This window comes from Callospermophilus lateralis, chromosome 2 (genome assembly GCF_048772815.1).
Source record: "Callospermophilus lateralis isolate mCalLat2 chromosome 2, mCalLat2.hap1, whole genome shotgun sequence".
In the NCBI taxonomy this organism is placed as follows: domain Eukaryota; kingdom Metazoa; phylum Chordata; class Mammalia; order Rodentia; family Sciuridae; genus Callospermophilus; species Callospermophilus lateralis.
In genome coordinates, this window is record NC_135306.1 from 68,821,382 (window position 1) to 68,845,987 (window position 24,606).

A 24,606-nucleotide genomic window follows, 5' to 3' on the forward strand; every position below is an offset into this window, starting at 1 on the left:
AATCTCCTTCCCACATATGGCACATAATACAATAACGTGATGAATTCATGCTCTCACAAAAAGTCAAAAGTTACAACAAGGAGAACTTGGCAAGTCTCGGGGAGCTGAATGCCAAGTCCTAAGTTGTGCCCAGAGGTGGAATCTTCCCACCTCACCTTCTGAAGGGACCTCAGATTCTTGTGTCCACCCTACTCCACGGTTATATTCTCTCCTCTGTTTTTTTTTTTTTTTTCCCCCCAGAGGACCATACTAGTGCTCAGAAAAGTTTAGAAAGGCTGAAACTGGAACCAAGCTTATTGATGCTCAACATATTCAGCTGGTTTCCATGATTCTGTGCCTCTTTCACAGGTTGGCAAGCTGTGTAGAAACAATTTAGGATCGGAGAAGGTGTTCTCTTGCTTCCTTTTAGTCAAACTTTGTAAGCAGGGTGGTGGCTACAGTTAATGGAAGCTAAAAAGAACTCAGCAAGGATAGTGGAAACAGACCCACTCAGGGCTCAGGGACTTTGCGCCCCTTACCTCCTCCTACCACTCCTAGGATTAGGCAGATCAGTGACACCGCAGATTGGCAAGCAGCCGCCTCCCATCCGTACCAACTGTCTGGGAAACTAGAGCTCTTAGGTGGGAGGGATCCGCCCCCCCATTGACTCCGCCCTTCCATTGACCCCGCCCCAGGTTGCTTAGGAGATGAGAGACGCCGAATCTTGGTTTTTGTAGCACCAGGCAGGACCTGTGCAGAGGGAAATCCTCTGTACTCACAGCGGCCATGCGGCTCGGTGATAGCCCCTGCCTGGAGTGGTACAACGGTAATCAATACTGGTTTGAGGTCGGACCCACGGACTTGTTCGAACGCAAGGGCTCCCTGACCCTCCGGTCCTATCACAAGAAATATTCGAAGCCTGTGTTGGTGCATTCCTGGTGAGCAAGCTAGCGGCAGTTTTCGGGTGCTGGGGAAAGGGAGAAGTGGAGTAGGGATGGAACGGGAGAGGAACAGAAAGGGAACAGTAGAGGAAAAGGGGAGAGGAAACCGAGTAACAAAAAAAAAAAAAAAAAAAAAAAAAAGTAAAAAAAAAGGTTAAAAAAAAGGGGAGAGGAAGAGAAGAAACAGAGTAACAAAAGAAGGGGAGAAGAGAAGAGGAAGAAGGAAAAGAGAATAAAGTGAGAGATTAAAAGTGAGGCAAAAGAAAGAAATGGAACAGGGTAGAAGAGACAGAAGGCCAAGGGAAACAGAGACCTTTCAAAGAGCTATGAACAGGGTGAAAGTGAATTGGGCAGCAGGAGGAGAGGCGAGTCTCTCCAGGAGTAGGCATACCCCAGGCCCAGCATATGCCAGGACCTGCTGCTGTTCTGCTGCCCTGCTCCCGGGGCCATCTGAGGATTCACAGCATCTGTGCAGAGAAAGCAGCCAGTGGTTTCAGAGGCTTGGAAATCACCTCCAGGACAAACACTTATAGAAGGCAGATGCTATTAGAAAGCTAGAGGTTCAGGCTGGAGGGTTCCAGGGAGATGTCCACTAGGGGACTAGCTTTCCTGGCTGCCTTTTCTTAGTGGTTTGGGGTTGTGGCACTGGAAAGAGGTCCTAAAGTATCCCCCAGGCTATTTACTGACTGTTCTAACCAGAGGTGGCCCACTGGAGTCTCCCACTGGGTAAGACCAATAGACATAGTTTGTTTGGCATGTATTCTGCTACATTTTTTTTTCTTTTTAAAGAAAAAGAAAAATGGCTATATTCAAAGCTAGGAAATTTGTGACAAAATCCAGGGTTGTGTTTTCTCTTGAAAAGTTGAAAGGCTGAGCAAGAAAAAGATTTCATTCCCCTGGGAACTAAGAATGCACAGGAGCTGAGCATTTTGCCCTTTAAGATGGAACTTTTTCTCTCTCTAGGAACCTTTACTCAGATTGTTTTTGCCTGATTCCAAAAGGCGTTTGGATTGCTTCCTGTTCTTTACAGTTTGTGCTTAGAATTCATTAGAGATTCTCTTCTTTTATAAAATATTGTAGCAACCACTAGCAACACCAAGATGTATAACTGGGAAAGAAGAGAAGTCTTCCTTTCTTTGTGGTCAATTTTCCTTCTATACAGTTGACAATAATTGTTTTTGAGTATTTGGAATATTTTGGGAACTGGACAGAAAGAAATGAAAATAAAAAATAAATTGTGTTGACTTTATGCTTTTGCCTTTGACAGGAGATGAATGATTTTTTACTCTAGCCCTACTTGCTTCTATTCATTCATGTGATTTATATGATAACCTGAAGTTTCTGTCTTGTGAGCTTTCTGAATCCTACTTCCCACTTTCCTACAAGCTCCCTCCTACCCTTTTATTTCTTATCTCTGAAATGGACTCTCTTTACTTTGAACTCAGTGTGAGAGGTTAGATAGATTTGGAATCCAAAGCTACATTGGAAACAGACAATCCTTTTTTTAGGTTCATAAAGTGCTTACTTCATGGCTCTCAAATAAAACACTTGGCTTTTCTGTGGTTCTGTTACTCCATAAGTATTTGGGTCATAATATAAATCACCACTAGAAGTTATTGTTAAAGAGCAAGAACTATTGCAAAGGGACACTACTTCTGCTCTCTTCTGCACTATGATTGCTTTGAAAAGCTGCCTTGTGAACATCATAGACATCAGTAGCAAAGCCACAGAAGAACATTAATGTGAAAGAGGAGAAGAACCTGGTGAGGGGAGATGGTAGCGGAAGACTCAGAGTAATTCCAGTGCTGCTGAAAATGTCATGCTGTTGGTTTTAGAAGGAAGATTTGGGAGCAGGAAGACTTAAAATATTCAACTTACCAAACACTTATGTGTTATACATTTTGCTACATGTTGGCGACATAGAGATAGGAACACACTTTTATCAATGAGATAATTTGTGTAAAGCATTTATCATCATGCCTGGAACATAAGTAGTAAATATATGAGAACTAGTATTATTTATTTAGCATAACATAATGATTGTTAAGCTTGGACTTTAAGTTGGAATACTAACTTTGCTGCTATTGATGTGGCAAGTGACATGACCACTCTGGGCCTCTGTCTTTAATGGCCTCTTTCCATTAGAGTGTGTGACACACACTTTAACATATAGTCTGGCAGATAGTAAGTGCAGTGAAGGTTGTATATGTGTTCAGTTTCACCTATTTACTAAAATCTGTAACTCAATATCAAGGCACTATTATGGTCACTTACAAACATGGCAGAGCAACAACAACAACAAAAAAAAGCCAAAATCAAAATTTTTTTCCCAACATGTGTTCCCAACTGAGGTTAAACAAAGCCATACTTTGCATTCTTATTTCTGCTCTCATACTGTAAACATGATCTATTTAATGCTATTTTTCTGCATTTCTTGTGTGTGTATGGTTTTATTTATTTGTTTTTGTTTGTTTGTATATGTGATGTTGTTGTTAAAACAGGCTTTAAGCATTGTACCAAGGTGCTGGCTAGAATGCCTAAGTGCAAGAGGGCTGTGATAAACTTTACAGAAAAAACATGTGTGGTAAATATGCCTTGTTCCAGTATGGGGTATACTGCTATTGGCTGTAAATTCATAAATCAACAATATATATTAAGTTGTTTTTAAAAAGAAATGCACATAAAGCAAGTTTATGTATTGATTGGTCCATGAATATATTGTGACTAGAGGTTACCAAGTATCTAATACTATTTCCTCTAGGAGAAATGGTTCAAAATTCACTAATGGAGTGTTGGTGGCAACTTTATAAAACATGTAAATAATGAGACTCGACTGTAAAATGTGAGAAATACTGACATTTTCTGCAGCTGGGCTGTACTGCTAACATACATCTTGTTTTTCTTCCATGTCCAACCAGTCACCAAGATCTGTGCTAAAAAAGCTGCATAAAATTCAGAGTATGTAAACTCTTGGAAGAACAGTGTCCTTGACCATTTTGTTTTTATGCATTTGGGTCATCATTGTTAACTTTCTAGTAATTTATTTTATAATATATTAAAACATTAAATTTTAATGCCTTTTATTAGTGGTCTTTTGTTTAATTGATAAACACCTGATATCTATAATAAATGCATCATTTAGGTGACTTCTCAACTGAACATTTTCTGAATCAAGTTACTGAACCTGTATATACACAATTCAGTCTGTAACTGGTTTACAATAAGCAAATTCTGATTTAATTCTGATTACACAGCTTAAACATTTGGATCTTTTTCTTTTTATCTGGTATGTAATAGAAATCTGCTTGACTTCTCTATATATTTTAAAATGGTTGTGTATGATGGACACCATAAAGTGTCCATCAACACCAGAATGGTTGTTTAGGGACATCTCAGATCTATAATTGGAGATAAGACATTGCCCAAGAGCTCTCTCTTTTAACCAGAGTGGTAAAGCCATTATCACACCTGAAGCTTCTGAATGAGAGTTGAATTTTCTAGAAATTATCCTTCACTACTCTTTCTGTAGCATTTATGGAACTTTATCCTCAGATGTTTCCATTAGAAACTGAGAGGAAATTAACTTGAGAGGAAATTTTCTCCTGGGGTATCTTCCCACTCACTGGAATAATGGAAAAATAAGAACCAGAACAATTTAGACTTTCCCTTAATGAATTCTCTTGTGATGCTATTCATTCATTCATTCATTCATTCATTCATCCTCATCTTTTCCTTGGCCAAACTGACAGTCAGTAGTAAGTGATAATAATTTAAAGCAAAAAAAAAAAAAAAAAAAAAAAAAATCATTCAGATCTCCATGGAGACAGTTCCTGCTCTAGTCTCCATGGTGACACTTAGTTTTAAGGACTCAGGTTAATTTTATGTATTTGTAATTTCAATTACTTTTCTTTCTTGCTAAGCCTCAAATTAAAGAACCTGGGTATTTTATTTTTCACACCTTCCCTCCTACCTTATAATAGGAAGAAAACAGAAAGAGAAAGGAAAAAAAGGAAGAAAAAACATGATAATTGTGAGGGTAAACTCATAATTCTAAAGATTTTCACAAAAACTCACTTGGGCATAGATAATAAATTAGAATTAAAGGTGAAAACTAATCTTTTCTGTGAAGCTCTTCTGACTTCTATCCTAATGTGCTCTTTAGACTGGGAGCTCATAAGTGTTTAAAGTACTCCACATTCATTGGAGAACCCAGTTCCAATCATTAGCATACTTAAATAGAAAATGGTGTGGATTTTCTAATTTGCTATGTCATTCTTCCAGTATTTGATGAATGATTTCCTTCCATACTGATTTAAAGTATTTAGAACTGCTCACATCACTAAGGGCCAAGACAGAGTCATGTATATCTTTGCTATCCTACAATCCTATCTCCTTATGCCTCCTGCAGACACACAAGAACTAGAATAAAAACAAAGCAAAGCAAAACAAAACAAAACAAAACAAAACAAAAACAAACAAAAAAAACCCTTACTAATGACACACTGCAGCCGCTCCCTTTGCTGAAATTCACAAGGACTTCCTTTCTTATCAAGCCTCCTATATTTAGCATGTACTTGGGCTTCAGTAGAAAGCTTAGTTACTCTTATTTTGTGTACATTTGAGACAGTTTGGTGACAGGATTTTCTTGCACACAGCATATAATTTAAATTGAAGGGAGAAGGCTCTCAAGGGCTTTTTAAGTCAACAGTGAGAAGTGAAAAGAGTAAGCCTCTAGATAAGGGATAAGAACACTGTGAGTGCTCACTGACTTGGTATTTATTCAATAATGAACATATGAGCTGGTAGAAAGAATACAGACAGAAACCCAAACCATGCTAGAGCAAAAACTTATCCATATCTGTATATGTGTATACACATACATATATTTATTTTATTTTTAGATGGGGTCTAGCTATGTTTTCCAGGATAGTTTCAAACTCACTAACCGCCTGCCTCTACCTCCTAATTAGCTGGGACTACAGGTGTGTTCCACTATGCCCAACTCCTATATTATGTTTTAAGAAGACCCTGAGGCAAAAGGCTACAACATAACAGAAGTCCATAACAATACCAGAGTCAGTTTCCATAGTCACGATCATGATGTGACAGGATGTATATTGGCCACCTCTGTATCAGTTGCTTTAGAATGGAGAATTTGAAAATGGGAGCTAGGATTGCACTGCTCCTAGTTGCAGTGTGTGACATCCCACCAGGGGCTGATAGGTACTTTTTGAGTTAATAGAGAGAGAAATGACATTTATCCTTTATAGAGGTATTTTTATTTCTTAACTTATAAAAGTTCCAAATTACAATATCCTGTGGGCTTTTAATATGATGAAATAGTAGAGTAAGGACATGAAAATATATTCACTGTCTAGGGGATAGCAGAATAAAAAAAAAATTGCATGCAACTCAGATGCATGTATAAAATTTATTTTCTGAAACTAATCCTTATAACTTTTCAACTGCTGGTTACTACAGAAAAATTCAACATGCCAATTAAAACTTATTTCTACCTCTTCAAGTTTAAGCAGATTGCTTTAGGTTAAAATTGTCCCTTTCAGAACAGTGCCCACTCTTTCCGAGTCCTTCCCTCCTCCATATTCTCCTTCCTCCAGTGCCATCTGTGTGTGAGAGCGACTGAGGTTATGTGATATTGTATGGGGGTGGAGGGACTCAGGCCTCCATATCTACGTGTAGTCCTTGTTCACGCTTACCTCAAACAGAGCCTACTGCTGTGCCTGCTGCTTGTGGATTTGTGGCTAAGATTGTTGTTTTGTTGAGGCCCGGGTGTCCCGGCCTGCACACTCAGTCCTTCTTGGCTCTTGCTGGTACTGGAGATCCCTATGTCAAGCTCATCCTCCACCAGACCCTGACTTAAGACTAGTCACCCCAAAGCCACTGTGGTATGGACACCACATCCTTCAACATGGTGGTCTACAGCCACACATAAACAATCAACTCAGCTTCCAATGAAGTGCCCCAGAAAGAGGGTAAGTGTAGGCCTTGGTGTGCCTGGGATAGTTTACTTCCATTGGCCTGAGACATATCAAAAGCCTCTCTTTCACTTCCTAAGTGCCCTTCTTCAGAAGATAAATCATAAGGTCATCCTAGCTCTGGTTAATAGAAGCTTAAGAAATTTGGTGGAAGACCTTTTTATTTCTCAACAACCTGTGACTTTCAAGAAAAATATCGCACCCAGGACTCAAAAATTTTATTTTTTTTTTCAGTCAGCAATTAATTAGCAATGCTTAATTTTTCTTCATTTCTTGTGAAATGGTCCCAACTCTTCCCAAGGCAAAGGTTATTTTAAAGGAAGTTCAGCGGAGTATAAAGATCAATATTGGAAAACGTAATCTCATTCCAAGTAGGTCTTAAAACACGCACATACTGCAGCCTTTGCAAAAAAAAAAAAAAAAAAGTCTATCTGCATTAAAGAGACTGGAGTGATATCTACCACATAACAGAAAATCTTTCTTACTGGGGTGGTGGATCACTGGACTTTTTGTCCTTTTATTCAGTCTCTCTTTGCTACTTCTACATTTTTCTATAAAGAATCTATATTATTTTCATTGTAAGAATAAAGTCAAATTACTTTAAAAATTTAATATCACTTTCTACAGCTTTCCCCTTGAAGCAAACATTCTCTAAATGATCAGAATGTAGACAAAATACTTCATTTCCTTCAGAGTCTGACTCACTCTCAGTGGCTTATTATGAGTCTTTTTAAAATATCTTTTTAATTGCTAGTTTAGGTTGGGTAAAAAAGATGATGCTGTGCACATTCATTTGGTTTAACCACCCTTTATTCTTGTCTGTGTTCTATAATGGTAGATTCTATGCCATGGTTATTTTTAATCTAGTCCTACGCTTTTATTCCTCAATATACACGTATATTACCCACAAGTGCTTTTGAATGGAGTAGTTTTTTAGGAGAAGCACATTATTTTCTATTTTTTGAGATAATATTCAGGAGACCCTGCCTCCTTTTTCCCTGTTCTCTTTCAATGTTCTCTTTTTTGAAATTCAGATTCCAATCAAATGCTTTCCTTTTTTTTTTTTTTTTTTGGTATCAGGGATTGAACCACTTAACCACTGAGCCCCATTCCCAGCTCTTTTTATGTTTTATTTTGAGACAGGGTCTCACTAAGTTGCTTAGGACCTCCCTAAATTTTTGAGGCTGGCTTTGAACTTATGATCCTCCTGCCTTAGCTCTGGAGGCACCAGGGTTATAGGCATGTGCCTCCATGCCTGACTCAAATACCTTTTTAGAAAACCGGTGGTTCTAGAATTGTGTTGCCACAATTTTCGTGGGAAGGTTTTCTGAACTTAGCTGACATTTACGAAAGTAAGACAGTTTTGCATGCAAGGTGAGCCCTTGGAAGGCAGAGAATCAGAACAGGGATTTTGCCACTGGGCGCACTGGGATTAGGAAACATCATTGCTGTGCCTAAGGGACTCTGCCTCAAACTAGTACCCTACCCTTATGACTGTCCAATAGTTGGGCTTTGGAAGCCACCAGAACCCTTTTGGCCATTGTAATGCTCCTACAGTCCTCTCAGATAGTCTCAAGGACATTTCCACCAAGAACCCCTTGTTTTGCCTCTCTGATAATCTCTTTCTAGGTAAGGGTTTGGGAGTGAGGGAGAAGGGGAGAAGAATGTAGGGCTTAGTGAGACTTCCAACAAGGGAGAGGTTCAGGCTATGGACATCCAGATACCCAGGCTCAAGGCTCAGGATTTTTTGTTTGTTTGTTTGTTTGTTTTACAGCACCAAAACTATTATTAAATAAACATTCCTGAGTTTGGCTGGTACCCTCTCCTTGGTACCATTTCCTTTTGGTACCAAACTCTTTTGGTTGCTAGTGACAGATACTCAGCTTGCACTAGCTTAAGAGAGTGAATTAACCTAAGATATTCATGAATGGCTGATCATTGGGTAAGAAATACAGAGGTACAGCTGGGCCTTAGAAACAGCCAGACAAAGGGATGCAAATGCTAATAGGACTTGCTGCATTTCTCTTCTTTCTTCATCTTATCATGGAAGACTATAAGAAACAAGGCTACTGCAGTTGAAGTTCACACCTTACATCTTCATCTCACAAAGAAATTTTGGCTTTAAGGTATTTTTCAGTTGCATATCAAAAAACTTCAGGTCAGATGCCCATTCCTGGGCCAAGATTCTATTTGGAGTCACCTGACTGAACAAGATCAAATGGAAACATGGCACCTGGCACCTGTCCAATAGTCATGGAGCAAGGTGGATATACCCAGGGCAAGAAGTGCTCAGGTGGTGATCCTAGAGGTAGTACCAGAACAGAGCAAGAATTCCAAACTCCAGATACCCAGTTTTATAGCAAAAGTTTAATAACCCATTAATACGTGGGCAATTTCCTATATTTGAAATTGTTTTGACTTTAAAGCCCTACTCAGTGCAGGTGTAAAAAAAATGAACTTAAATGTAATGGGCAGAAAAAAGAAATCTTGTGTAGAGGTTAAGAAAGCATATTTTTGTGGTGCTTTGAAAGTTAGTTATGAATAAATCTGATATTGTGTTGTTTTTGATAGACACTAATTATATATTGCTGTTTCCTTTGTTTCATTTTGAAATACAATTAAATTTTAATTGTTATTAGTCATGCTGTGTATTTTCTTTATTTTGATTTAACTAAGTTTTGATGCATTAATAAGGATAATTAATTGGCAGAAATATGATATGTTTCTTTAGTGAAGATATTAGATTCCCTAATCAGATTGTTCTAGGTTCAATTAAATGGAAGAATTAATATAATGTCATTAACGTATTGCAAAACAAATTTTAGTGCAAATAATCTAGCCTCCTTTTGTAGAAAGTGATAGGAAGAATATTTTAAAATTATAATGTAAGAATGAATAACTTGTCACAATTTTTAAACAGAAAAACTCTAAATTGCTCAGCTAGGAGTCAATCAGAAGCATTAAATGAGCTTTAAAAAAAACCACTAAGTGTTTTCCTCCAGTATATTCTTTCTAGATAAAAATATCTTCTTTGAAAAGTATTTATTAAAATACATTTATTGGGGAATAAGGTATAACTCAGTGGTATAGTGCTTATGTAGTATGTGTGAGGCCTTTGGTTGGATCCCTAGAAACACACACATGCACCCACATACACATATCACACACACACACACATGCGCACGCACACACACACACACACATACACACACACACACAGGTTGAAAACACATTTATAGAGCCATTGCTATGTCAAAGGCATTCTGCTAGGTCAGGAATTTTACAATGACCATCCTCCCTGCCCGTAAGACATGGAGGAGGGCTAACTGAGTGATTATAATGCACTGAGTCATTATAATGCACTATGAAACAAGTTATGATTAAGAAAAAGAAGGATATTCTGGAAGCATCTGGAGGAGCATTTAACTTGGCCTGTTGGACCAGATCAAATTTTCTAGAGGAGGTTCATCTAAACCATAGGATCCACAAGGAGAACCAAAGTGTGGTATGTTAGTTTTCAACAGAGGGCAGTGTTGTCCCTTCCTCCAGAGTCTTTCATTGGTTATGACTGATATCCTGTAATGTAGTGTACCATTGCATGAATTGCGACTCTTAGTCATGGGGGTGACCATATCATCTTAATAAAATTTACCCATCTATGCAATGCCTAATTTATGTATCTGTAAACCTACAATCAATGAGTGGAAACAGCAGAGGTATTGTGCATTTAGTTTTCATTTCTTTTAATATTTTAAATTATAGGTGGACACAATATCTTCATTTTATTTATTTTTATGTGGTGCTGAGGATTAAACCCAGTACCTTACATGTGCTAAGCAAGCAATCACCACAGAGCTGGATTAACTAGTTTTCATATATCTATTCATAGTAAGGGTAAGAACAGCAGTAACATCCCTAATAAATCCCTAATCATTTATACAGTCACAGAAAGGGATTTCCCCACTCATTATTATAAAAGATCCTGAGCATTTGGAGCTCTTGCTCTCTTTGCAGGGATGCATGCCAATAGAGTAACCACCAGGCTATTGCAGGTGATCTCCTAGAGGTTAAGATACTGTGACTTCCCACCCAGACCTCAAAAAATGTGCTGTGTGAATTGTTAGAAAAATATATTCTGGACAGATTACATGTTTTTTAGTTGAGATTTTTCTTGACATTAAACAGTTCTTGACATTAAACAGTTCTAATATAAGTTATTGGATGTGCTATCTTTGGTTGGTTGACACTTACGTCAAAAATCAGTGTGGTGAATGTCACAGGATAGGTCTTCCTCGTTGTCCCAGATCCTGTCCTGCAACTCTGACAAATAAGCTTGTCAAGGCATGTCAAATGTCCTCCTAGATATTTAGGCACAAATTGGAACTTTTCTTCCACTATAAACCATCTAGGTTGAATACCGTCTTGGGTAACAATTCTTTGCTCTTTGATAACTTCCTCTATTTCTTCCTCATAAATCATCTATTTTTAGACTTTTTGTCTCTACTGGGGAAAGTTTTGGTAAATTTTTTTACAAAGTTCTTATGTCATCTAACTTTCCAAATTTATTTGCACAAAGTTATATTTATAGAAAGAAGCATTCGATGTGTTAAAATCTTCTTCTATGGTTTCTTCAATGGTTCTATTTGTCTATTTTTTGAAATAACTTTATTAAGATATAATTTACATACCATAAAAACTTCTTTTTCAAGTGAAAAATTCAATGGCTTCTAGTATATTCACAGACTTGTGGCTCCTTATCATAATCAATTTTATAATATTTTCATTATCTCATGTAAATTCTGTTTCCCTTAGCTTTTACTTCTAAACCTCTTAAAAGTCCTAGGTAACTGATAATCTATTTTCTGTTTCTATATATTTGTCTGTTTTGGATATTTCATATAAATGCAATTATACAAAATATGGTGTTTTGTGACTTATCATGATATTTTCAAGGTTTATTCATGTTGTAGCATTTATCAGTATTTTATTTCCTTTTATTGTTTGATAATATTGTATTATATGGCTATTGTATTCCTCTCTTTTGTCTTCACTCTTTTTCTTGACTTATTAGATACAAGTTTATACCATTTACCTACTCATTTATTTCTTGATTTTACCTTTTTTTTTTTGTTTTCTAACTCATTTAATTCTGTCTTTATTTTAAGGTATTGATTTGCTTGTTTTTTTCTATGTTTGTGAATTTGATGTTTACTTATTTTCCTTGGTCACTTTTAGCATGATATAAGTACTTACAGCTTTGAAATTTTCCTTGGCTACTGCTTTAGCTATATTCTATGGATTCTTATAAGTAGTATTTTCATTTTTCTGTATTTTTGAGAAGTTCATCAAGTTGAGTCAGATCTATGACTCAAGGTATTTGATAGAGTGTTTAAATGTTTCCAGATTGAAGAAAGATCTTTCAAAATGTCACTAATTTCTAGTTTTATTGCATGGTGGGCAGAAAATATATTTTTCAAATATATTGAAATGTATTTTCTTAATTTTTATGAAAATTCCATATACTTTGGAGTTGAATTCTCTTTCTCTTCCCATATAAATTCTAAGCTCACCCACTTGCCCTAGAAAATGACTCAAATTCCATCTAGACTCAAAAGTCTCAGATCTGCTGCACATGCCAGAATTTCTTTACCAAGTCTAGATGTAGTTCTTCTTAGTTCAAAAACTTATGAGGAAAATATTTCATGGCCCCAGTTTATGAAATCTCTCATTTCTCTTTACTTTCTTTCTTTATTTTTAATTAAAAAATTTTGTAGTTGTATATGGGCAGAATGCCTTTATTTTATTTGTTTTATTTTTATCCAGTGCTAAGGATGGAACCCAGTGCCTCACACAGGCAATGGTCTGCCACAGAGCCATAGCACCAGGCCCTCATTTACCTTTACTTTCTTTGTGCATATCAGCCAACTATGTTCTGAATTCACCTCATTTTCTTTATTTGTTCTAATTAGTTATCCATGACAGTAAAATGCATTTTAATACATCATACATAAATGGAGTATAACTTCTCATTCTTCAGGTTGTACATGACGTAGAGTTCCACAGGTCATGTAATCATATATACACATAGGGTAATAATGTCCAGTTCATTCTAATATCATTCCTATCCCTATACTCTGTCCCCTCCCTTTACTCCCTTCTGTCTAATCCAAAGTGCCTCTATTCTTCCCTAGCACCCACACCTGCCCTTTATTGTGAATTAGCATCCGCATTTCAAAGAAAACATTCAGCTTTTGGTTCTTTGAGACTGGCTTATTTTGCTTAGCATGATATTCTCTAGTTCCATCAATTTACTGGCACATGCCAGAATTTCATTCTTCTTTAAGGCTGAGTAATATTCCACTGTGTATATATAGCACAATTTCTTTTTCCATTCATCTGTTGAAAGGCACTGAGATTGGTTCTATAATTTAGCTATTATGAATTGAGCTTCTATAAACATTGATGTGGCTACTTCACTGAAGTATGCTGATTTTTAAGTCCTTTGGGTATAAACCCTAGGAGTGGGATAAATGGGTCAAATAGGGGTTCCATTCCAAGTTTTCTGAGGAATCTTCATACTGCTTTCCATATTGGTTGCACCAATTTGCTGCCCAACCAGCAATGTACATCTCATTCTCTTTTAAAAATACTTTGTTAAAAACAGCCAGTAGCAATTCACACAGAGAACTAACAGTTTTCTAGAAATCTCTTTTCAGTCTCACTAGGTACATGGGTTGACTTCTGATATATCATTACTACCAAATGTTTGACTTTTCTAATTTATTTTCTTCTGTCCAGCTTTTGGCCAATGCCATATATTTTATATTTTTGTTATAGCAGTACCTGTTCTGCTTCTGGTATAAATTTCTTTGCTACCCTGGGCTAGGCTGAATTTTTGATAACCAATAATCCCCCAAACTCAGTTACTTATCACATGAAGGTTCATTTCCTATTCCTACACGTCCAGTGTGGTTTTTAATAGGGGTCAGGCACTCCTCTGGCACTCAGGCTGATTGAAGTCCTATCGTTGCTATGGTCTTAATGTTCCCTCCAAAACTCATGCTGAAATGTGATTGCCACTGAGATAGTGATGGGAGCAGGCAGCTCTAAGAATGGTCATTATCTTGGGAGTGAGTTAATTATGTCAAGAGTGGCTTTGTTATAAAGCAAGTTTGCTCTTCCTCTCATGTGATGCTCTTTTTTACATTATGACACAGCAAAAAAGGCCCTCATCAAACACCAGCACCTTGATATTAGACTGCACAATCTTTGTAGCCTTTTCTCTGTATTTACTTTGACCAATACGTTTCTTTATAAATTATTCAATCTGTGGTATTCTGTTAGAGAAGCAAAAAAGCAGGTTAAAATAATCATTTAGAAAATTCTCTTACTCTGACAGAAGAAAGAGTTGAGCATTGCACAAGAGCTTTCACAGTCTTACCCCCAAAATGGGGCATATAGTTTCTACTCAACTTTTTTGGGGCCAGAACTAGTTGAGTGGTCCTACCATGTAAAAGGACTGAGAATTTAGCCTTCTGTATTCCCAGGAGAAATTGTATTGGTCAACATCTGTCTCATGCAGAAGATTTGTAAAATTACCCTTCTAGGGTAAACTCTGGGAGACTTTTATGTCTCTAACTTTCAAATCAAGAACTTCTAGCCCTAAGCAATTGCCCATGAAAAATGTTGGCAAACGCCCTGCAGACATGAGCAGGTTTGGTGCTTTGAAGTTCTGCTTATCACTCTGGTTATAGAATTTCATTCAAAAATTGTCCTGGAAATTCTCCACTGGATTTTCAACTTTTTTTTTTTCAACTCTTAAATGCTTTTAATGTGTTGGAACCTTTAATACAAATATTTTGACTAGCATTTTTTAAAATTGTTTCTGGTGAAAGAATTTACCTGCATAATCACAGGTGATTTGGTTAGCACTCCCAGAGATGGAGCCTCTGGACTCCATCACTGGTGCTTCTCACCATAGCCTCTTTCAACTTGGCTTTAACTGGACCCTCGCTGCATTTGGTAGCCCTTGCATGTGTTATAATCTGGGGTTTTCTCATTTTGCCAAAAATTTAGTTTACTTTTAGTTTTTCCATTTCTTTTACTGCTTTTGCATGATTTCTTAGAAGAAAAGGGAAAAAATATGCATGTAGATGTGTTTGTAATGAGTGTTGTAAGTCTAGATTCTATCATCTATGAAGAAAGTTTGTTTCTAATATAAATAAAATTAATTGCTCTTAGACCATATAACCCTTGTGTTATTTACTCAATATTCATGGCTCATGGACTCACAGAAAGGTGCATTTAAATGGCAATTAAGCTCACATAACATAATCTTTTAATGTTATTCTGGGAGTGATAGTAAAACTATAGAGATAGGAGCTTCCATAGGTAATTAGGTGTTTGTTTGCTTTTGGTTTGCTGCAGGGAGGGGCACTTGGTTTCCATGTCTCTCCAAGCCAGCTCTACTACCAAAGTGTTCTTTGACTATAGTGATTATGGAAGTATAATACACTTAAAAAACCCCTCTCTCTTTAGTTCCACTCTTTCGCCACCAAGTGTTTTTTAAGATGAACATAATATCTTTATTTTGCTTAGTTTTTTTTTTTTTTTTAATGTGGTGTTGGGAAATGAACCCAGCATCTCAAGCATGCTAGGCAAGTGCTCTATCACTGAGCCACAACCCCACTACCCAGAGTGTGATGTAAACTGGTTTTGGAGGGATAGATCTAAGAAACCACAATAAGTGACCTAGAATTTGAAGGTAATTTAGATCCAGTTGTCTCAACATAGGGGACAGAATGTCTTTATCCTTGTTGACCAGGATAATTCTGACTGTGACACTCCTGGTGGACTTAGTATTTTATTTCCCTCTTAAAGTGTTCCAGGTGGGAATTAATTATATCATCCCCCTTCTTGATACATGTCCCTTCAGCTGCTTTCAAATCACGTGTTCGGGGCTGGGGCTATAGCTCAGTTGGTAGAGTGCTTGCCTCACATGCACAAAGCCATGGGTTCAATCCCCAGCACCACACACATACACACACACACAAAAAAAAACACAACAAATCACATGTTTGGCAGTTAATCAGACTGGCATTTACTTAGCTGTTAAGGTTGACAATGTCTCCAACTGATGTGTTCCTTTAGTTTCTTCCCAATATTCTCCATAGGGGCTACCATTTTTGAAGATTTTCCATAACAGAAAATTCATAATAAGTTGATAGGTTTTAGTTACATGCTGCTTAATAATTTATCTATAAATAATTTATCTATCTTTGTAAAATGTTTTTCTTTTGAGTGAAGTTTAACCTTTAAGTTCTGTGGCTTTGTGGTATAGATGCACAAATCACATACAGCATGAGACATATTGAAAAACAAAGTCCCTTTTCAAAAGTTGAAAATGACACTATTTCTCCCAAGAACATAAGATTTTCTTTATGACTCTGCAAATATATCTAAAAGTCTTCCTTTGCCAGTTTGATGAATATGCCATCAAGTAACAACTTCTTTGGCATGTAAATCTTTTGCCTGGGAAATCTTTAAAGAGGATTGTTAAACATTTCTTTGCAGTCTTTGCTTCTATTGGTTTTATTCTTCTAATGTGTCAGGGAATGTAGCTGAATCTCAAGGGTAATTTTCTTTTACAGTTTTAGATAGCAGATGATTATAAAACCTAATAGAGAAGTTATCTTTCTCTTCTCATTTGTGCCACATTTACATCAGAAAATACAATAGCTGACAGCCTGGTTGTGCACCACATTAATAATTCTAAGATTTAAAGTTAATATATTCTGCCATCTGGAGTCTTAACTAAACATTTTTAACATCTTTGAAATCTGCAAAGAAAATTTGTCTCTTGTTAAGTAACCAGAAACTAGAATCTGGCTCAGATTTTCATTTTTCTCGTGTCAGATATTGATGAGATTCAAATCCCTTGTAACAGTGTGATGCATATGTATATTGAGAATTTTCCCAATCAGCTAGTCAATTTATGATTCCTCTGGAGACAGGTTGGTATTGCAGAAAACCAGCTTCTCTCTTTGCACAACCATGCCCTCTTTATGTGTGCTTTTGCAGACTGGCCCAGGATACTCTTTGTTTTTATGACACATTTAAAACTCTCACTTTCAGTATTTATACTAAGGTGACAGCAAAAAAAAAAAAAAAGTAAAAATATTCAATCAATCAAGAAAAATTTAATGAACGCTTACAATGTGTTAGACTATGCTAGTCACTGAGATCATAAAATGAATAAAAAAAATAATTTCTCTGTCTAAGAAGCTATCAGTCTAGTGAGGAGGAGGATGTGTTAATGGATAATTATAACGCAGTGTGAAAGATGGGGTAGTAACAAAGATGTGGGTCTAGCATACCTCAACTCCACTTCTCCCACAGAGACATGGGACAACAAAAACCCTAGATGTGTCCCCTTTTCATTGAGGAGAATCCTATGAACTAACCCCACCATATCCTCCACCAGGGAGCTGAGCCTCTCTGGCCTGTGTTAGCCTGAGGGGAGATATAGGTCCTGTTGGCCCATAGCTCTGGAATTGAGTTTGTTCAGTCCTGCAACTCACTTGCCCATCTGGCAATACCTATATTCAAGAGGATATATGCAGAACCCACCTCTCCTGGAAGAAAACCCAGGCTTCTAAAAAGCTCCAGAGACTAGTTCAGCAGATTCCCTTGAAGTCACAGCTTGGGACTATACCATGTTTGGCCCCAGGTGGAGACAGGAAAATGAAGGTCTGGAGGGTCCAAAAGAATGTAGGTTTGGGGGTTGGAAGTGATTTACTACCCGTTAGTTTGGGTGTTTGTCCAGAATGAGACAAGCTTGTGCTGGTCTTTGTCCTATTGGTGTCTATTGCAGATAACTCTCTTTAAATTGTTCCAATTAGCATTTCAACAATAGGGTCAGAATTTCAGATTCCATTTTATGCAGTTTGAAGCTTGGATTCTCTCCCATCACCTTGTTCCACATTCCTAATTCTATGAATAATGTTAAAACGCAAAATTATAATAGATTCAGTTTAAAGGTCAAATTGGCTTTTATTTGTAATTCTAGAATCAGGCAATATCTTTCTCAATATCTTTCTAGGAGGTAGAATAACTGTTCCATTGAGCTGAGCAGAGGATTGTTTTTCTAGGCAGAAAAGAGTTGAAGAAAACAAAAACAGAATAAAAAGCAGATGAATCATTTCAAAAGTTACTTTCCTTATGGGGCTTAGACAAAGGGGACTCCCATGTAATGCTGACTCGGGTGGACTTGGAGTCCTCCTGTGTTTTCGGAAATCTGGCCGTTTCAAAGTTCAGTTGCATTATGTAGTGTTAAGCACAAGTGAGTCCATTCTAGATTGGCCTGGTCTGCTGGGGTTTGGTGCAGAGAGCTAATTCAAAACAATGGACTCTCATAAACTTTGCTTAAAAAATGATCATACTCTTTCTCTCATAGAAGGTTAGAGAAAACAAGTTTCATCTACTGGCCTTTCATGAAATCTTGGGTGAGGATTTATCTTAAGAAAAAGCCATCTCATTCTGCTCTGGGCTTTGATAGAAAAAGACTGTCAACAGAAGAAAGCCTGTTTCTCAAGGAAAATTCTGGTGCTATAGACAAGAAACCCCAAAGGCCCTCCTTCCAGCTAGAATGAGACCCTGTTCCTACCACCAGACCTCTAAGACACCATGCTTCCTCGGTAAGCAGCACAGAATACCTATATCCAAGCATCTTTGGCCTTGAACAAATTCTGACCAGCTCCTGTCAAGTTCATATCAGGATGAATTAACATCTGCAAAACACTGTGGACTTGACCAGTGATAGTCAATGAGGACCTTTTGACTAATCCAAAGTGATAAACCAGCTGTGATGACAATGTAGCACATTTTTCATATTGCTAGATTTATTCAATTTGAAGGGCGGTGGGATTGTTTTTACTGATATTTTATCATTACAGATCTTTTTATTAAAGGATAGAGGTGATTAGTTCATTTTGAATATTTTTGTCAAAACAAAAAGTTGGCAGCCTTATATTGGTCCCATCCATTTTAGGGGGAAGTTTGGCTGCTTGGTGAAGCACTCAGGTTTGGGAACCACTGATTCAAGTGTCTGAGGTGCCACTATTCTCCAGTGCTTTCTCAACCTCAGTACCATTGACACCTGGAGCTAGCTATGTGTGTGTTGTGGGTCGCTGCCTGGGCATTTTAGGATGCTTAGCAATATCATTGGCAGCTACTTACTAGATGCTGGTAGAAAGCTACCCAATTCAGCTGCTACAACTGAAAATATCTACAAATGTTAACAAATGTCTTTATTGCTTGAGGTCCATGGAGGGTATGGGTACAAATAGATCCCCATCCCAAACTCAACTGAGAACCACTGGTCTAGAACAATATTTTTCTAGAACTATGGTTTCAACCTCTTAATGTATCGTGAACTTCAATTTAGAGAATTACTGGAAGCATTAAAAATGAGAAAGGAGATGAGAAAGAACAGTCTTTTCAGTAAGGGAAAACTGGCTATCCACACGCAGAAGAACAATACTAGACCCCTATCGCTCACCAGTGGCAAAAATCAACTCAAAATGGATTTAACATTTAAATGTAACACAAGAAACTTCTAGAAGAAAACAGGAGAAACATTTCAGGACATTGAAATGGACAAGGATTTTTTTTTTTTTTGGACAAGACTCCAAAAACACAGGAAACAGAAGCAAATGTAGACAAATAGGATTACACCAAACTAAAAAGCTTCTACACAGCAATGGAAACAAACAGATGATGAGACAACCCACAAAACGGGAGAAAATACTTGCCAACTAAACCTCTAAGAAAGGTTACTATCCAGAGTATAAAAAGAGCTTTAAAAAAAACTCAATAACAAAGAAACAAATAGTCTGATTTGGAAAATGGGTAATAGATCTAAACAGAATTTCTCAAAAGAAGACATATACATGGCCAACAGATATATGACAAAATGTTCCATCTCATGAATGAATCCCTAATGGGAGACCAGGAAGGCAGAGGATACGTCCTCAGATGTAGGTGGGGAGAATCAGTGACAACGAAGATGGGGTTTTTGGTGTCACAGCACCACACAGAGATGGAAGAAATCCTGAATTGACCAAGATCAAGGTTTGCCCATCTGGCCCAATAAGAGCTTGGAAAGGAAATTAAGTTCACTTATGGAAAAAATAAAGTTGTAATTGTTGGGTACTAGATTTTGAAGCCTGATTAGTAGTCACTAGACACAGATGTTCATAATGCTTCATAGCATATAAGAACTTTTTCCTTTATTTTAAAATTTTAATTCTTATTAAAAAGTGAAAAGATATTGTTATTATTCTTGTAATCATTTTACAAACGTGAAAGTGAAAACATGGAAAAGTTAAGTGACCTTCCTAAGGTCATACAGCTAGGACCTGGCTTAGCAATGACTCAGACCCATGACTCTTCATTCTACCACTTTCTTCGCTAAGGACTTAAGTGAAAGCTTCCTGTTAGTTCTCATATAATGTTGTTAGGTTACTCAAAACCTTTTAGTGTTTGCAATCTGATGCTCAAATATGAGGACAGAAGAAGGCTCCCGTGCTGGCACTCTGCCTGCTGTGCCACCCCGGGCCTCCGGGCTGTGGGTTCTATGGCAGCACTCTGCTCTCATGCTCTGAGGTGGGAGCCAAGGCAGGAATGTGTGGAGAGCTCAGGACCCAAAGAGCATGGGATTGAGAGTCTCATGATTTGGGTGCTGGGTGCTTCCACACTCACCACATTGTAGACTTTTCTTATTTCATTGCCTCTGCTTCTGACCAGACTGTAAGTAACTGAAGGTAGGGACTCCGTCAGGCTTGCTCCTGTTACATCCCCTGCACTGTGCAAAATACCAGGCAAGTTGTGGTATCTTAGTTCATTTTCTGTTGCTGTAACAGAATATCCATGACTAGGCAATTTGCAAAGGAAAGAAGTCTGTTTAGCTCATAGTTCTGGAGGCTGGGAGTCCAAGATCAAGTGAATACATTGGCGAAGGCCTCGTGCTGCATAACGGCATAAAAGCAGAGGGGAATTGAGAGGCAAAACTCCAAAGGCAGCCTTGTCTTTACATCAGTTTGCTCTCTAGGAAACTAATCCAGTCCCTTGAGGTTGAGAATTCACTCACTGCTAGGAGAGAAGCATTAATCCCTCTTCATGATGACTTACCTCCCAGTTGCCACGGTGACTATCAGATTCCAATTTGAATTTTGGAGAAGATAAACAAACCGAAGCTCATAGATCCTTAAAAATATTTGCTGGATGAACAAATTGATGGATGGATGAATTCTTGGTGTCTCTTACACATTTCTAATCATGCATGCCTTAATAGAAGCCCCTTTGCCTTGGGATTGAACCCAAGGGTGCCCTCCTGAGCTATATCCCCAGGCCTTCCCCTCCCCCCACACCCTCTATTTTTAGACAGGATGTCACTAAATTGCTGAGGCTGTCCTTGAACTTGATATTTTCCTGCCTCAGTTCCCCAGTAGCTGGAATTACAGGCATAAAACTACACAGAGCAATAGGGCCCCTTCAGCGGGAGGCTTGGTCTTAGCTTTCTTTATTTTACCTAACAAAGTTTTATGAAAATAGCAGTTTCTAGTGGCAGCCAGGACACACCTCCTTTTCATTCATTATCCCAAGTTCCTCCTTTTTCATTATTCCTAGCCGCTCTTTTGGTCAAGACGTTTGGAATACTTTTTCCTCTCTTCCATGTACACGCACATTTTAAGATTATTTTTTTTCTTTTTTGCTTATGTTTAATTGTCAGCTTTCTCTAGATGTTCTTTAGAAGCAGGGAGTAAAGGTTATAAATCAATATGAGCAGATACTTTGCTATCTCATTTTGGAAAAAATATAATTAAAATTCATGGTAGAAAGAATTTCTAAAGTGGCAAGTTGCCTCTCCAAGATATTACCATGTCTTATTTTAGAATTTACTGTCGGTAACTAATCTACATTATTAAATAAGATTCAGTTCATTTGAGTTGCTGAATAATTACTGTGTTGGATAAGTAGTGCTTTTGCGATATTATTAGTTTTATCACATATGCTAAGTTGCTTTTTGGAAGTAGCCTCAGCATTACTTGAAAAGAGTTGGAAAATACTTTATTTGTCACAAATTCAATAAATTTGCAATTAAAATTATGCCACAAATATGGTAAAATTTCACTGGAGAACTTAAAAAAAAATTAGTGCAATGCATGATAAATAAGACTTATCCTTTAATGGACTCCTATTTTTTTTTTCCTTAAGGCAACATGACAGAGAAGCTTTTCCCAAAGATTATGATATAGAGGGTCCTGATAAAATAAAAAGGCTGTGTGCTTCAACATATTGTCGATTTGGAACTGAGGAACCTCCAGTAAGTAGTTGCTGCTAATTTCTTTAAGTCTTGTATCTTTCTCATAGTGAAACATGAAAATATAAGGGAAGGAATATTTTTTTTAGCGCTACCTCTAATCAACAAGATTAGCTGCTTAGGTTGGTGACTTAGACACTGTGCTTCAGCAAAATTACCTATACAGATGTACCTAATTCATAAGGTTTGGGGGGAATTAAATAAAATAAGTAAAGTACTTAAAATAGTGCCTGACTATATTAGTTACTTTTCTGTCACTATGATGAAGTACCTGACACAGGCTATGTATGAAGTAAAGAGGTTTATTTGGCTTATGGTTCTGGAGGTTTCAAGATTAAAATCAGGTAAATCCATTGATTTGGACCTGTGATGAGGTTGGGAGTATATGTTAGATCAAGCAGTCACCTTTTGAGTCAGGAAGCAGAGAGAAACTGAAGTGGCACCCTCTTTCTCCACAGAAAAGTCTTAACTGGGCTTCCCCAGAAATCTTCACCATGGCTGACTTTAGGACTGTCAGCAAAAGAGTCTCTGCAAAAGAGTTCAATGTAGATAAACTTCCTATTTTCGTGTTGCCCTATCTTACTTGGCCACTGGCCGAGAAGATACCAGCACTCCAGGTGCTAGACACCCCTTACTAGTTTTTTACAAACATATACAGTATAGTAGTTTGTAGAAATGTGCAAATAAGGCCTCTGGCCTTGAGCTGGGTTTCACAGAGATGTCTATATTTTTAAGATAAGTTACCAATTAAGGTTCCATGGTAACAGCTGGCAGGGGAGGAAAGAAAGGGGAGAAGAAGCTCTCCCCTTCTCAGGAGTTGTTCTTAAAGGGTTAACTTGACCAAAATAGTGAAAGAAAAAGCTGCTTTTATGTGAACTTCTGCAGACTGTGACTTCAGAGCCCCTTCTCTTACATGCTGGGTATAAAACTCTGAAACTCCTGAACTCAGGGTCCAGGGGATTAATTGATTACAACAAAAGCTGTGCCCTTTGAGCCTGGCTGCAGCCAAATAAAACTGTTTCCTGCTGTCTTCAGTGCCTTGAACTTGCCTCATTTGTCCCTACAACAAAACTGTTATGGGATGGATCTTAAATGTCCCCTAGAGAGTTCATGTGTTTGGTTCCCAGCTGGTGGTACTAGTGGGAGGTGGTAGAAATTTAAGAAGATGAGCCTCATTGGAGGAAGTAGATTATTAGAGGCATGGCTTGAAAAGTATATTGGGACTCTGGTCCTTTTTTTGGTGGGGGGGCAGGGGACGGTTTTGGGGCTTGTACTCAGGGGCACTCAACCACTGAGCCACATCCCCAGGCCTATTTTTTGTGTTTTATTTAGAGAAATGGTCTCACTGAGTTGCTTAGTGCCTCGCCTTTGCTAAGGCTGGGTTTGAACTCAGATCCTTCTGCTTTCTCTTCTTTTGCTAGCCTGCTGGGCTGCTATGAGGTGAACTGCTTTTCACTGCCATACACTTCCCACTGTGATATTCTGCCTTGGCTTGGGCCCAAAGTAACAGGGCTGAGTGACCAGGGACTGAAATCTCTGAAACTGTGAGCCAAAACAAAATTTCCTCCTTTTAATTTTTTCTCAGGTATATTGTTACAGAAAGGGAAAGCTAACTAACACAGAGACTGAAAGGCTGGGGTTCCCCAATCCCTTTTTCTTCTTCCTCCCCCTCCCTCCCTCCCCTCTCCCCCCCTCTCCCCCTCCCTCCCCTCTCCCCCTCCCTCCCCTCTCCCCCTCCCTCCCCTCTCTCCTCTCCCTCCCCACTCTCCTCTCCCTCCCCACTCTCCTCTCCCTCCCCACTCTTTCCCTACCTCTCTCTCTTTCTTTCTTTTTCTTGTTACTGGGGATTGAATCCAGGAGCTCTTAACCACTGAGCCACATCCCTAGCCCTTTTTATTTTTTGAGATAGGGTCTTACTAAGTTGCTGAGGCTGGCTTTGAATACCCCTGTCCCTTCTGATGGCATTCCCCCAGTGACTTCCACTAGGCCCTCCTCTTAAAGATCCCCAGTGCGTCCCAGTACTGCCATCCTGGGGATGGAGCTCTTAATACATAGGCCTTTGAGGGATGTTCAGTATCCAAAATATAGCACTGGCACATAGCAAGTGCTCAAGAAATTGTTATTATTATTTTGATACTGATATTGCTCAAAAGCATCTTGCTGGCTGCTTTCTTTGCCCTCCACAATAATCCTGTGAAGTGGCACTATCATCTCTTATTTTATAGAGGAGAGGAAAGAGACTCCTAGATGTTAAGCAACTTAAAACCAACACAGGTAGGGACTGGAAAAACAGGAGTTTGAACACAAG

At 38.1% G+C, this 24,606-nt stretch overlaps 1 protein-coding gene across 1 annotated transcript in view; it reads left to right on the plus strand.

Moving 5' to 3' along the window:
* Positions 1 to 765: 765 nt before the first annotated feature.
* The window catches only part of Cfap95 (cilia and flagella associated protein 95), a 64,900-nt gene continuing 41,059 nt past the window's right edge, over positions 766 to 24,606 (plus strand). Inside the window, exons 1-2 of the mRNA XM_076841496.1 lie at positions 766 to 917; positions 22,193 to 22,301. Coding sequence (XP_076697611.1) covers positions 766 to 917; positions 22,193 to 22,301 — 261 coding nt within the window. The remainder of the gene's footprint in view (positions 918 to 22,192; positions 22,302 to 24,606) is intronic.